At 37.5% G+C, this 16,651-nt stretch overlaps 1 protein-coding gene across 1 annotated transcript in view; it reads left to right on the plus strand.

Annotated features, from left to right (window-relative positions):
• rundc3b (RUN domain containing 3b) overlaps window positions 1-16,651 on the plus strand; it is a 40,335-nt gene that overhangs the window by 20,445 nt on the left and 3,239 nt on the right. The window contains 4 exon segments of the mRNA NM_001007416.1: window positions 744-915; window positions 4,081-4,238; window positions 13,265-13,411; window positions 15,075-15,202. Coding sequence (NP_001007417.1) covers window positions 744-915; window positions 4,081-4,238; window positions 13,265-13,411; window positions 15,075-15,202 — 605 coding nt within the window.

Raw genomic sequence — 16,651 nt, forward strand, 5'->3', positions numbered from 1 at the left:
CACTGTGCTGTTTATCTGAAATAACTTGTGATGAGAAACAGACATGCATGTGAGAACGATGGGCGGGGAGAAGCAGCTCATTTGCATTTAAAGCCACAGGCTACAAAAACCGCTACACTGTACAGCAAAATTGGCAGATTCTGGAGACTATAATAAATAATCTTATGGGTATTTTGAGCTGAAACTTCACTTGCACATTCTGGAGACACCAAAGGCTTATCTTACATCTTGCAAAAGGGGTAAAATAGGTGCCTTTTAAAGAATAACATGAACATTCGAATAGAAGAATTGCAGTTCATAATTTTCTGTATTTTCTAACAACATGTAGTCTGTGTCATGGTAATTATCTTTCACTTAATCCATTTCATATAAGAGTGCTACATAAAGGCATGTAATATATTGTATGATGTTATATTGAAAATATGTTATTAAATATCAAGCGATATCAAGAGATAGTTCACCCCAAAACCTTTATAAGCTTCTTTCTTCTGTTGAACACAAAGAAGTTAATATTTTAAAGAAGGCTGAAAACCTGTAAGTTTGTCCATAGTAGGATAAACAAACACTATGAAAGTCAATGGTTACAGCTTTCCAGAATTTTTCGAAATATCCTCTTATGTGTTCAAAAGAAGAAAGAAGCTCATAAAGGTTTGAAACATGTAAATGATGAATATGAATTTTTGGAAAAACTATCCCTGTAAAGCACATGGTTAAATCTCATATATTGAACATGTGCGCTGTAGTTCTGACAGTATCAGCAGTGATGAGGAGGAGATGAGGACGCTGGGCAGCAGCGGCAGTGAAGCAGGAACTCCTGAATCCCACATGGCTGCCAGTCTGATGGCGGATCAGAGCAGCTGGTTCAGCAAGAGCAAGAGGCTGGAGCAGAAATACAGAGTCGTGCTGGAACAGAAGGTCAAGACCACTGCTTATCTGATTGTTTGAGTGTGTGGAGAGAGAACTGTGTGTGCAGAATGCTGAACTTCTGTTTGCAAAAAAAAGGAAATATCATATTGTATAACCAGAGAGCACCGTAAACTTCCCTGTCCTTCTGTTTTGGCTTTCATTGGCTGTAAAGGAAATGTGACTTTCAGGCATCCTGCATTTAGAAATCTGTGTGAATTCACTATTTTAGTGGCTCATGTATTATCATAAATAAGTCATAACTGTCATATATATATATATATATATATATATATATATATATATATATATATATATATATATATATATATATATATATATATGTGATACAAATTTTTACACTCACCGGCCACTTTATTAGGTACACCTTACTAGTAATGACTCCTTTTGACTTCAGAACTGCCTTAATCCTTCATGGCAAAGATTCAACAAGGTACTGGAAACATTCCTCAGAGATTTTGGTCCATATTGACATGATAGCATCACGCAGTTGCTGCAGATTTGTCGGCTGCACAGCCATAATGCGAATCTCCCATTCCACCATATCCCATCGTGCTCTATTGGTTTGAGATGCGCTTTATGACATGGTACATTTCCTGCTGGAAGTAGTCATCAGAAGATGGGTACACTGTGGTCATAAAGGGATGGACATGGTCAGCAACAATAGTCAGGTAGGCTGTGGTGTTGTAACGATGCTCAATTGGTACTGATGAGCCCAAAGTGTGCCAAGAAAATATCCCCAACACCATTACACCACCACCACAAGCCTGAACCGTTGATTCAAGGGAGGATGGATCCATGCTTTCATGTTATTGTCGCCAAATTCGCAGCCGAAATCGAGTCTCATCAGACCAGGCAACGTTTTTCCAATATTCTATTGTCCAGTTTTGGTGAGCCTGTGTGAATTGCAGCCTCAGTTTCCTGTTTTTAGCTAACAGGAGTGGCACCTGGTGTGGTATTCTGCTGCTGTAGCCCATCTGCCTCGAGGTTGGACGTGTTGTGCGTTCAGAGATGCTCTTCTGTATACCTCGGTTGTAACGAGTGGTTATTTGAGTTACTGTTGCCTTTCTATCAGCTTGAACCAGTCTGGCCATTCTCCTCTTACGTCTTGCATCAACATGGCATTTGCTCCCACAAAATGTCTGCTCACAGGATATTTTCTCTTTTTTGGACCATTCTCAGTAAACCCTAGAGATGGTTGTGCATGAAAATCCCTGTACATCAGCAGTTTCTGAAATACTCAGACCAGCCCGTCTGGTACCAACAACCATGCCACATTCAAAGTCACTTAAATCACCTTTCTTTTCCATTCTAATGCTTGGTTTGAACTGCAGCAGATTGTTTGGACCATGCTTAAATGCATTGAGTTTCGGCCCTGTGATTGGCTGATTAGAAGTTTGGGTTAATGAACAGTTGGACAGCTGTACCTAATAAAGTGGCCGGTGATATACATATATTATGCAAGTACAAATGATAGAATTTATAGCAATTAATCTTATAATTAATCTTATACATACATACATATATATATATATATAAATATATATATATATATATATATATATATATATATATATATATATATATATATATATATGTATAAGATAATCTTATACATATACTGACAGGGTCAGTGTTTTTTATCATCATTATTAATTTTCTGTGGATATATATATATATATATATATATATATATATATATATATATATATATATATATATATATATATATATATATATATATATATATCCACAGAAAATTAATAATGATGATAAAAAACACTGACCCTGTACCATTTGATCAGTTGTGTATAGACTGATCGCTGAATTTATATTACTAATTAAAAATTTAGCTTAGATATAGTTACAGTAGGAAATGAACAACATGTTTTCATGAAACATTCTTTAAAGGGCCATGACACCCCCCACTTTCGGTTAAAGTCTACTTCAGATTTTTTTCAAAAGATGCATGATTAATGGGCGTGGAGCTCCGCGAGCATAGGGCAGGAGTGGGCGTGGCCAGCAGGGGAGAAGGGGAGCGAACAACTGTTGATGTCAGTTAGCTCACAAAATGAGACAAACCTTGAGGAGACGCATGAGTTTATAGTTCACAAAGTTAAAATGCAAAGAAATGAACAGTGATTTAGTGCCCTGCTACATTTGTTATTCGTTATTTCAAATACACATAACCACAATTTATATCATTATAAAGATAAATGTGTTCCTGTAAACTCTTACCAAAGACTTCTCCCTCAATCCCCATATCCAGCAGACTCAGTGCAGCAGGTCTCCTGACCTGTCTATTTTAACAGATAGCCCTGCTGGTAATCTGGAGGATTTAGGCGTACACAGCAGCACAGTGATGTGTCTGAATGTGAACGAACTCCTGATAAAAGACAGCGTCCGCCATTCTCTAATTCTCGTGCTGCTCTCCCGACAAAAATGCTAGCAACACACTCACACAGCTTTGCTGTATGATCGGCCCTGACAAGATCGCGGGGAAAAACATGCAACAAACCCCGTGAATCATGGAAACAAACACATATGAGACTTCATAAACTGTCGGTCTGTGTCTCACAGCTCGGGCTTGACTCTGGCAAATCTGGCAGGTCTGATGAATAATTAAGCAGCCGGCTCTTCTCATAGGATAAGAAAACCTCGCTATGAATAATAATGAGAAACCGACGCGTCATCATTGCACTTGCAGTTCTGCGCTACGTCACCGATTTTGATCCCGCCCCAAAAATCATTTTAAACCCGGAAGCTGAAATTAGCTGACAAAAGCACAAAATTATCCAGTTTTCCCCACAATTAAAGCTGACAGGTGCTAACATCGTCTTAACTGATGCTCAACACACACAAATCTGTTAATATATATAAAAAAAGTTCTCCAGGGTGTCCTGAACCTTTAATACTTAGTATTCTAGTGCATTTTGGCACAAAAGAAAAATCTATAATTTTGACCATACAGTGGATTTGTCACTAATGCCAAAATATACCTGTGCAACATAAGAAGGTTTTGTGTTCCAGGCTCGCATATTAAATATCTGACAGTCTGCAGTTTAGGTCATGTGTTCTGATGGCTTCAGTCCTGTGTGTCATATATATGAGATGTTCCTGTAAAAGTCTTTGACGTGAGCTGTTGTGATTTTGTAGGGTTATCTGGAGGAGCTAGTGCGTCTCAGAGAAGCTCAGCTCTCTGAGTCTGTCTCTCAGAATAAAGCTCTCCTGCAGCGGCTCACCGACACCGAGATCAGCCACAAACTGGAGAAAGAGCAGCTCGAGATCATCATACTGGAGCTGCAGGATCAGCTGTGAGTCTCAAACACTGACACTATTAATCTAGAGCAGGGGTGTCAAACTCAATTCCTGGAGGGCCGAAGCCCTGCACAGTTTCTGCCTGAAGGACTCAATTATTTTGATCAGGTGTGTTTAATTAGGGTTGGAACTAAACTGTGCAGAGCTGCGGCCCTTTTGGAACTGAGTTTGACACCTGTGATCTAGAACATAATCAAATCAGGTAGGAACATAAACACTCCCAAACCATTAGTGCTGAATGCAGTTTGCAAAGAAGTATTGAATAGAATGTGTTTATTTTGCTAATTGCTTTTTAGATTTTGTTTTATTATAAGTTTTTCTTCTTAGCTTCAATTAGTCTATTTCAGTTTTAGTTTTTAAAAATGTGTTTAAAATTTGTACAGATGTTTCTATCACACGCTAAGTCTGTCTGTAAGCACTCAGTCCGTATTTGGTCATTGCTGTTCTTAATTTGCTGTCCTTTACTGCGCTCAGAAATGTTGCTGTTGTTTAATACCTTTTTAGGTCCAAGTTACATTCAGTTAAACAATAAACACAATAATATACCAAAAGATACAATTAAACACCGTATGCCTCTTCAGAATGGAGGTGAATACATTTACAATCCGTATATCCAGCATTTTACATCCTGATGCACAGCTACCATTTTCAAAATAAACGTCCCACATAAATATTAAGTAAATGCATCCTGGCGCATGCATATTAATGATACAGTGCGCAACATATCAGTCTGTGTTTTGTCTGATGAAGTGATGTGACTGCTCTTATTATTAGACTACTCCTAGATATACACAGGTTTTCTTTTTAGGGCATAACTGAACAATAAGAGTTCAGTACATGGAAATGACATATAGCATGAGCCTAAAAAAACATTGTTTCCTCGTTTTATGTAAATCAAAGCAGAGCTCATGAATAGAGCTTATTTAGACCCTTCCAAATATGGTCAAAATGGATGTTTTCATTCTAAGGGTAATTCCTGTGCTTATAAATGAGCTTATAAAACTTTTCTGGAGAATTTTTATACTTACACAAGCCAAATACCTCGAGTCGATGCACTCTAGGGCACCTTTAAGGCAAACAATAATAATTCAGGCTCAAATTAAGTTTTAGAAACAGGAAAAATCTGATATTTGGGGAAAATAGTCATATGGGGTAGTAAAATAGAATCCTGACTTTTTTTAGAGAGACCTTCACATGCAAGGCATTCTGGGATGTTGCAGATTTGCCACATTGGCCCAGTGTGGTAATTAGACACTGACGACTGAATATGATATGAACAATAACTTTTTATATACAACTTTTCAAACAATGTAACAAATTGCTTTTCAGTGGGAGAACAACAACAAAACCAATATGGGATCCCAATCCAATATCTCAAATCCTCTTTGAGTAGGTCATGTTTCCAAGTCACTTTGTCATGTGGTACTCCAAGAAACAGTTTTTGTCTTTTGTGTCATCTGGTGTGCAAGTGGGGAAACTGTTTTTGCTAATTGACAATCTCCTGCAAGTCCTGAAGTGGTACTTCTGAGTAAAAAAACTCATAAAATATGTATCTGGAGTAATAAAGTAGTTAATTTTTAATTGTTGCAAATCTGCAACGCCTGCCTTGAGAGGGATAAAATGAATTGTGGTTGGTTGCTGAATATGATTATGGATTTTGTGCTAAATTCCTGCATGCAAAAGTGGCACAGCTCTTTATTAAATTTGCTTATGTATGCATGATTCATGTTCATATAAATGTGCCGTTGCAGAAGACGAAAGGTTTGTCTCGCCTTAAAGAGATTTTTTGCAGCGTGCTCTCATTTATCATGCAGATATTATGCTGCTCATCTATTTTGAAGAGCGGTTAATCTTCAGCGTTTTGCGAGTGTCAGTGCGGATGATGTCTGAATGCGTTTCTCGGCTCATTCTGTCAGACAGCTGGAGTTCACGGTTCAGCTGAGCTCTGGAGAGACGTCACAAGCTGAACCAGAGCCGGGTTTCTATAGAGACTGACGCAAATAACTTAATAGATTATTGCAGCATGTAAGCGGAGAGAGGATGGAATCAGATGGAAGGGAGGAGTGTAAGAGAGACTGATGGCAGGACAAAGAATCTGATTGTTTTGTGACTTTTTTTTTGGCTATTGTTCTTGTATATTAAACTGATTGTGTTGTGAACAATGTGTCAAGTATTTAAGAGACCAACAATTTAATTTGTTGTTGTTCCTAATCTTGATTCTTTAGATGAACACTAAAGAAGATATTTTGAAGAATGTTGGTTAACCAGAAATTTAATGGTAACCATTGATTTTTATAGTTGCAAAAATAACAAGCGGTTGGAAAATGACAGAGTTTTCGTGTTTGAATAAATTATGCAACCTAATTATACAACAATTAACAAGCAATTGGCTAGATAAGGGTATATGTATACATAAATATGGGTTAGTATCGTTTCCCCATGTTTTAGTATGCCCCCAATTTTAGTATGTAAAATGTTTCAGTATACCAAGAAGGTTTTAGTATTGTTTGTGTTTATGCAACTGAGACAAGTGTGGAGTTAATCAACAAGAGGAGGCACCAATAACGGTCCATACACCATACTAATCAAGCAAAACATCTGTTTATTGCTGGTACACACAGCTGGAATCAGCATTATCAAAATAATTATTGACTATTATCAAAATAATAGTCAATAATCATGAATCATACTCATGAACATCATTAACCGAAATACGAGAAAACTGCATAAAAGGCTTATAATGCGAAATATAGATAAGTAATAAGGATTACAGGAATAAATGACAGATAATGAAACCCCAAGCAATTTGATATACGTATATATACAACCTCAGAGATGTGCCTTTATTTTCCTCTTCAAAGACTGGAGAGCCCGTTGGAGTCACATTGGAAAACCAACACGTGTGTTTGAAAATGGTGGGCAATGTGCACTTATCCCACGGCTGAGCTTCCAATGTTTTAGCAAGAAACCCTCACCTTCATAGTCAGAATTTGGGTGCTGGCCAAAGGTTGGCCAGTTAGGTAAGAGGAAAGAGTAAGTTGATCAGGCCCGCTCTCTCTCTTTTTCAACTAGGTGTGGATTATTTCTAATTGCAAAGCACAAATTTGAGGTTTGTAGAGGCAGCATGATTATCATACAGTGAATATTATACCTCTTGAAATTTGAAGGTTAACCTTAAGGTCATGAGAGCCTTTTCTGGTCATTTGGTCATGCTTGAGGGTCAATATTTTACCCTCCTGAAATTTGGAGAAAGGTGTGAAGTTAGTCTTAAGTTTATAAGACCCTTCTCTGGTTATTTGGTTGATCGTTAAGTGAAACAGGAAAGAAACAAAAAAATAACCCATTTCTTACACCCCACAAAATTGTAAATTTACTTAAAGAAAGTAAATCTCTAACTATTAAACCTGTCAACATTTTGGAATTAGTAAAATTGAAATATTATCATAAATTAAAAGGCTTTCTGTTGTAATACAATTTTTAAAAATTATTAAATCCAGTGTCCGATGTTCAATGTCCTATGATACTCCAGAAATCATGTTAATATTCTTTTTTTTTTTTATATATATTTACTTGTTATTATTATTATTACAGCCACTCTACACACTAATACAGACACTCAACCTTAACATTATTTTCTGTAGTTTTTAATAGTAGATTTTATTCCAGATTTGTATTACTAAAATATAGAATTGTAATTGCATTACAAGCACAATTATTTTTAAATATTCATTTATTCATTTTCTTTTCGGCTTAGTCTCTTTATTAATCAGGCGTCGTCACAGCGGAATGAACCACCAACTTATCCAGCACATGTTTTACACAATGTGCCTTTCCAGCCACAACTCAGTGCTGGGAAACATCCATACACACTCCTTTACACTCGAACACTACGGCCATTTTATTTTTTTTAATTCACCTATAGTGCATATCTTTAGACTCTGGGGGAAACCGAAGCACCCACAGGAAACCCACACCAACATGGGGAGAACATGCGAACTCCAGACAGAAATGCCAACTGACCCAGCCGGGACTCGAACCAGCGACCTTCTTGCTATGAGGCGACAGTACTAGCTGCTGAGCCACCATGTCACACCTTGTTTTTAACTATTACAGAATAGAATAGAAAGAACAGAATAGTATATTCTATATAACAATAACTATTTTTACTATACAATAATATTTCTTATATAATTTACATGCATTTTCTTTCACCTTTTAGTATTTATAATTTATTAATGCAGTATGACCCGTTTCCACTGAGTGGTACTGTATGGTACAGGTTGGTACGGGTCACCTTTATCAGGCTTGTGTTTCTACTGCCAAAAGTGTACCAATGGTTGTATGGTGTATGACAGATAGTTTCAGCCGACGTCATTGTCGCTCGAGGAAATGTAAAAGGTGATGATAAAAATTAAACATGGCAGTTTGTTTATGTTTTAGGCTGCTGAAAGAATCATTCGCTGTTTTTTTGCTCTTCACTCTTGGGTTTGTCCGTTTCTGAAAGGATGTCAGAAGCACTTTAATATAATCACGCCCATGTTATTATCATCAGCTCAATAAGTTCATTATTTCAATTATAGACATGCACGCGAGCTCTCTCAACAAAGCAAAAATGCTCGCACTTTAGACGACCTTATAAACAACAACAGGACGCAGGGTAGATTCTGCTCTTCTTCTTGGCTTTGTGGCTGTTCATCAAGACGGCGACAAGGTTTGTTTGAGCTTGGGTCAATCATGGTACATTATTGTATGTCTGTGTTGTTACGGTGTTTCGGCTGTGTATATAAAAATGACGATTCCTTTCATTTGATTTTCCTGGCTTGTGCACAAGACAGTGACATATCTCTGTAAACCAATAGTATTCAGCTGCTCGTCTGGAATCTTTTGACAGTGGAAACGGCCATAAAAGGGGACCGCAGGGGTTCCCAAACTTTTCAGCCCTTGACCCCCGAAATAACAATGCCAGTGACTTGCGACAACCAAAATATCCTCTGAGGTGTTATAAATACAGAAACCTTGCCAGTAATGGCGCACACACACCAATAGACCCAAGTCTATTCTTCGTTTAATTTTTTTTATGTATGTCAGTGCTGTAAATGTGGCAGAAAGCTTAACCTAGTGTTATAAAATCAATCTGCTACATCTGACGCTATTGCTGTCTTTAACATAATGTAATTTCCCCAGGGGTCGCAATCTAATAGAACTAGTAACTAGAAGCTACTATGGTAACTATATAGTACATAGTAACTATAGATGACTATTTTTTTTCTTTTCAGTATAGTTATGGATAAAATATGATAATTCTAATGGTTTAATAAAAATAAATAGATTTTTGGAAATCACCAGGCAACCCCCCTTCATTGTCCCGCGACCCCTCGAGAGAACCACTGTCATACCGTACCGTATCACCAAGTGGAAACGGGCCATTATTGAAGTAACCAATCAATTAATTTAAATCTTTTTTACCCATACTTTTGTGTAGTATAGTGTGCCATGAAAAACTGAATAATCAACTATAATTATAAAAAATGTTGTTTAGCACACCAAATCTTCACATTTGAATGATTTCATAGGATAATCAGTATGCTAGTTGGTGTTGAATTCTGATTATCTAGTCTTATCCGGGGAGATCTTGCTAATGTCAATGTATGGTTTGAGGTGTTTAACTCGATAATCATATGAAGTATATTTGCAGAGTTTGGCAGCCACAAGGCAATAGTTTCTTGGTTCCAACAACCCAAAGTGCACACTTGTATATATGTTGTTTACAAATGCAGATACAAGTGTGTCTCTGTCCATGTGAAGCTGTTTGTGTTTCCTAGTATCATCTGCAGTGAACCATCTGGATGAATCAATACTGAGGGCCGAGAGTGTTTGCACACCGCTAAGAGTGATTTTTCACTTGAGTGGACAGTTTTCAAGTCCAGCTGCTGAAGTTAAAGGGAATATTTGGCGCAGAATGTTGTGCTGTGCATGTTGGGGCACGGTCAGGGACTTGTCAATGAAAATTGATTTTGGAGATTTGGGCAGGTGGTTGTGTGATAGGAGGTAAAATATTTGGACAAGCATTGCTGATTCTCAAACGTTTTTTTTAGGCTGTGTTTACACTTTGTGCAGTGTTTTTAAATGTTAAAGTCAGCATAAGACCCGAACTGCAGCATTTTTATTTTATTTATTTTTCATATTGTAACGTGGGTCTGATTTTTGTGTCCACAAAAGTGGTTTTATTTAAATAGAAAGCATATCAAACACAAGTGTCTTCTTTAATGCCTCAAATAAATTTGTGAAAATTAAAGTCATTAAACGTAACAGATACATTTGTGTAAAAAATGAAATATTCTGCAAACAACTGCCATCCAAACCAGGATGGTGAATTTTTTTATTTTATTTTAGACTGCAGCTTAAAGGGGTGGTCTAATGCTTTTTTTGATGCTTAATTAAAAGCAAAAATACCCACATGCACATGGTGGCACTGTTTTTTACACTCACTTGTTGCTTTAGTATATATTATATCCACATATAGGGCTTGACATTAGCACCCGCCAACCCACCAAATGCGGATAGATTTTAACTGTGGCATGTTAGAGAGCCACTCACACTAGACACTTTGGATGGTTGTAGTTCATTTTTAAATTGTAGTTTTCTTAAAAAGCAGAGTTTAGGGTCAGCGTGAGAGATGACAAAAATAACTGTGTTCGCGTGAGCAAAAGAAAGCCGATAAATACCGAATGAGAGGATAATCACGCACGCAATGAGACACGGGCTATCTTCACTCACTGTGACGAGGGCTTTTGCGCACAGTTTAAAAGTTCCAAAAAGAAACGGTCCTCTTTAAAATGGACTCAGTCCCAATTCTACCCCTTAGCCCTTCCCCTTGGTGTCTTAATTCTCTTTAGCTTGAAGGTGTTGGGCTAAGGGCAAGGGTTAGATACCTCTTCGAACGAAGATTTTTCAGGACGACACTCGAAACCAAGGGGTAAAAAAGATTTCCCAGAATACACCAGCCACAATAGCAGGAACGCTGCTCCTGGAAGTAAGGAGATCCACAAATTAATATTTTTTTGTCATTGTAATAAAGTTCACGGCACCTTTGGCCGCCGGGAAGAAGGAGGCGGAGAACTGACGGAGTTTTTTTAAATGATTTATTAATAACAGTGATCTAAACCAAAACAAACGGACGGCAGCTCCTCACGGAGACTGCCGTCAAACTAAAAGCAAAGGTAAAATGCCCGAGCCCGGTCCTGTCTCGGCTTCCTCTGCCATCGTTCCTCCTTTTATTGTCCAGAGCTCCTTCCGTGGGATTCGAGGCAGGTACGCACCGCAGGTGTATACACATACGCGGTGGCCTCACTCCGTTCCCATGGCTCTCGGCCACGCCCCCTCGCTACAGTCATCATTACGAATTTTTACAACACACAAACACATGTTTTAATACGTTCATAAGGGCGTTTGTGTTTCACCATCATGCTTTAAAAAAAAAAAAGCCTAAAATAAAAACAGCTAAATTCGCGCACCACAATCCATAATAAAATCTCCTGTATCACAACATTCTGACACTCGAAGACATTCGAATACCCTGTCAGTAATGTCTAGTGGCTGGGAATGGGCTTTTTACAGTGTCTTCTATAATGTTAGTGTTCTTTTTGGTGTGTCTGCATAGAAGAAATGGCCACTGTGTAAATGCACAGTACAGTTAGGAGCTTATCGCCACATTAGATCGTTATTATAATATAATATATGCCTTCAGTGATTTGCTGAAGATAAATATAAAAAAATAACACAACTGGAATAACTACAGCAGTCGCGATCATCTGATCTCATATGAAGCAAGAGATCACGATGCAGGTGCTGTAGTGCTGTCCCAATTTTTAGGGGTAAATTTTGAAGCCCTTCCCCTTCACACTGTTTTAAGGGCCATGGGGAAGGGGTACAAAAATACAACTGGGATTGGGCTCTAGTCTACCGAAAAACTGAAATGTATACACATTTTGGTATTTCTGTAGACTAATTATCTCAGACAAGCTGAAGCTAATCGGTCAGTTCTTGTCATGTGACTCGCGGTGGGCTTGCGGTATACATTCAAGTGGGTGCGCCTGGAATGCAAGAGCGTATCACGCCGCTTGCGCGCGCAAGCCGCACGCCTCCATTGGAAATAACAAACTTGCGCAAACACTAGACAAGCGAGATGCGCACGGCCCCTAAAAAGCCGCCATCATTTGCAATCTCCAGCAGTTGATCTTCCTGCACAGCTATGGTGGATTTACCTGATTTGTTGACAAATGGGTTGTGGATTTATTCCTTGGCAGTTTGTGGGTCCTTCACCGGGCCTTTTCCCCTTAGCAAAGAAACTTTCCATAGACGCCTGTTTCTTAGTCATTTTGCAGCTTGTGGGTTAAACTTGGGCACTCAAGTGGCCGAGATGTAACCGAAAGCATATGGTCATTTTTCAAAATAAAAGACTTTTCAAAATAAAAGATTGTTCAGACTCAGATAATACATAAAACAGAAGTAATTAATGATTTCTTGTGCGGCACGGTACCAATTGATCCACCGGCCGGTACCAGAAAAATGGTGAGTGGCTAGTAATGTTGAAAAAACTACTAGCCACAGGTACAGGTGATCAAAAAAGGTAATATCAAGCCACATATATTGAGGCAGCCTTCAAATCTGAAATGAAATACACTGTTTTCCACCAAGTCCACCCGGAGTGCCAAATTATAATTGGGTAAACTGGTAGTGGGTGGGTTATAGAGGCCAAACACAAAGACGGATGTTCCGACACGTAAATGCACATTTTTAAAAGGAGAATAACTAACTTTAGCTTTTTCAGACAAACAAGTTTGTTCACTTAGCATGTTTCTTAATCATCTGCAAATGCATAATGGTACATGTGTGCTTTAGATGTGTCTAGAAACGGCCATACAGCACCTTTAAATAAGTAAATCACAATACAATAAATACTACAATATTCCAATAAAACAGAAAGTTGTGAGATTTGATTTATGCTTGTTTGTTCCTCCAGGACGGTGTTGAAGAACCATGACCTCCGCTCCAGACAGGAGCTCACCTCGCACCTGACAAACCAGTGGCCTTCACCTGGAGCTCTGGATGGCAATGCCGTGGCTCTCGATACGCTCCTGTACAGAAAACGCACAGGCCCATGGGAAGAGTATGTGCTTCATACATGCAGCTTCACAACACAACTCATCTAATATTGGATTGCAGTCAAGTTCTTCATGGTCAGCGAATGATTCAGGAAGCCAAGGCTCTCTGGCTCTAGTTTTAGCTCGCGTCCGCAGCTCTCAAATCACATTACAGCACTGGCACACTTCCCACAGCCATCGCTCTCATGTATTGATAATCTGCTGCAGAGGCTTATATTAAATGGGCTGATCGAATCGTAAACCAAACTTCAGTGCTGTTTCTCACTTAAATATACACTGGGATGTTATTTTGAACTTTATTTTTTGGTGTTAATTTTTGTTGGATTTTTATTATGAAAATTATGTCAAATACAGTTAAGTCAGAGTTATTAGCCCCCCCCCCCCCCCCCCCCCCCCCACCCCCATCAGGAACCCCATCAGGATGAATTAAGCAATGTACAGAGACATCCTGAATGAAAACCTGCTTCAGACTGCTCTTGGCCTCAGACTGGGGTGATGGTTCATCTTCCAGCAGGACAATGACCCAAAACACACCGCCAAAATATCAATGGAGCGGCTTCACAACAACTCGGTGAATGTCCTTGAGTGGCCCAGCCAGAGCCCAGACCTAAATCCTATTGAGCATCTCAGGAGAGATCTGAAAGTGGCTGTACACCGTCGCAACAACTTCCAAAAATATTTTTTCGCATTGTCATTATGGAGTATTATGTGTAAAACCTTGAGGAAATTAATAAATGTAATCCATTTTGGAATAAGGCTGTAACATAAAAAAAAAATGTGGAAAAAGTTAAGCGCTATGAATACTTTCCAGATGCAGTGTAACTGATTTCTTTTTTTCTTTGCCATGATGACAGTACATGATATTTTTCAAGATACTAGTATTCAGCTTAAAGTAACATTCAAAGGCTTAACTAGATTAATTAGGCAAGCTGGGGTAATTAGGCAAGTCGTTGTATTATAATAGTTTGTTCCGTTGACAATCCTAAAGGGGGCTGATAATGTTGACCTTAAAATAGCTTAAAAAAGTGAAAACTGCTTTAATTCTAGCCAAAATAAAGCATTTAAAAATTTACGGGAGGGCTAATTATTTTGACTGTACAAATTTTTATTATAATCATTTATTTCAACAATTAATTATATTGCAGGCCTTCACATTAGGTCACGTGATAAAAATGAAAACTCAAAAACAAGAGTATTTTTTAATGCTGACTAATCATTTCAACTTTAGTAAATAAGCATAAACGCATATATATAATTTACATAATACTTTTCTTTAAAATTTTACTAATGGCATTACTACTTTACAACTTACTAACAGTGAATTGGGACTGATTTAAATATTTGTTTCTGTTTAAATTGGATAAAGTCATATATTTTTCAAAAATACATTTAAAAATTGCTAAAATTTGAACGAACAGTGACAAAACCTTTCTAAAGCATTTTTGATAATCAAAGTCATTTAATAATACATATTTAAAGCCATGTCAAGTAAAAAGATGCAAAACATTTGAGCCAACATTTGCATTTTTAACAAGGATAATTATCAAAAGATTAATAAATACTGTAATTCATAAAAATGCATTTTTTAGTTAATGATTTAATTAAGGTTAACTTTATTGTAAATTGTTATCATAATTTTTAACGTTAATGGGTTTTTTGTGTGTGTAGGAAGAGTTTCCCGAGTCTGGAGCAGCTTTCTGCAGATATGAGTCTCTCTCAAACATCTCTGGATCCTGTACAACTCAACACACACAGTCTGGACAGCAAAGCAGGACTTGCACACTGGCACAGAGAAGGTCTGTTGTGTGTGTGTGTGTGTGTGTGTGTGTGTGTGTGTGTGTGTGTGTGTGTGTGTGTGTGTGTGGGTGTGAGTGTGAGTGTGTGTGTGTGTGTGTGTGCGTGCATGCGTGCGTGCGTGCGTGCATGCGTGCGTGCGAGTCAACTATAATGACGTCACTGTCTGATAACAAGCTCTGTTATAGATGATGTCACTTCATTATGTCATTACACCACCTGAGGGAAGAGAACAGTATTCTCTCAGTATTGCTGTTTGGGTGAAACTCTTGAAAACACCCCACAAAACACTAGTTTAGGTAACAAATCATGATATTAACTACTGGCTTATTACCTAGGATACGAACTCATTAGTAGATGCATCCCTAATCCTACCCAAAACCTAATACCATCTTCTACCTTACTAACTATTAATAAACAGCTAATTAGTAGTTTTATTAGTAGGATTGGTAGTGTTAGTTAATGGTTTGTTAATGCCGTGAATAGTGACCTAAACTAAAGTTCTACCAAAATATATTAAAACATTAATAAATTCGAAAGCAATTTAAATTATTTAACTACATTTTAATTATTGTAATGATTAATGTAGTTTGCACTGCAGTAAAAAGTAAAATTAGCATATTTAAATACAGTTATGTAATAATGTATAAATACAAATAATTTGTCATTTTTTAAAATGTAAATTTTTACATTTTTAATAGTCTTTTAAAATGCGCATTTTAGTGAACAAATTCCAGTACGCGCTTTAAAAAAGCCATGTGATTTTGTTGTAAGAGATCACATGATGATAAAAATGTGAATGGACAAACCAGCAGGCTGACCGCATTGTAAAATATCTCAATTGTTATTTTGGTCATTCTAAAATACCTTATAGAGCTGTAATCGAGCCATAAAAGTTAGGCCTGATTGGGCCTGAGCCCGACAGAAATCCGCCCGAGCTTAACAAGTATTTTGATTGACAGCTTTTCAAAAGCCTAAACCCGTTTACAGCCTGACATTATTTAAATGTGTACATGCACACAGCTCTTTTGCCTTTTTTAAAGAATGAGTTGTTTATGTGTTTTATCATAATTTATTCATAACAAACGTATAGGACACTTAGAAGTTGGAACAAAGAAATAAAATAAGTCCACTGTAACATCTCAGCACTCTAAATTGGCCAACACACCCATAAAAATAAATCTTTCCTAACAAATTGAATTAAAATAAATTATAAATGATGACGGGTATTTTTCAATAACGAAATTAAGATAAAGGCTCTGCGGGATTTGTTTCGCCACTTCTCTTCACAATCCGGCCTTAAGGCGACGGTGAAGCTGAATATTAAAAGAATAATGGCAACAATAGCCTATATATTCTGACTATAATATGCATTTTTATTTAATATTTAGTTATAATTTGAAAATCCTTTAATTAACCAAGATTAGGCTACATGTTTTTGAGGAGAAACA

The sequence above is a fragment of the Danio rerio genome, chromosome 16 (assembly GCF_049306965.1).
Source record: "Danio rerio strain Tuebingen ecotype United States chromosome 16, GRCz12tu, whole genome shotgun sequence".
Lineage (NCBI taxonomy): Eukaryota > Metazoa > Chordata > Actinopteri > Cypriniformes > Danionidae > Danio > Danio rerio.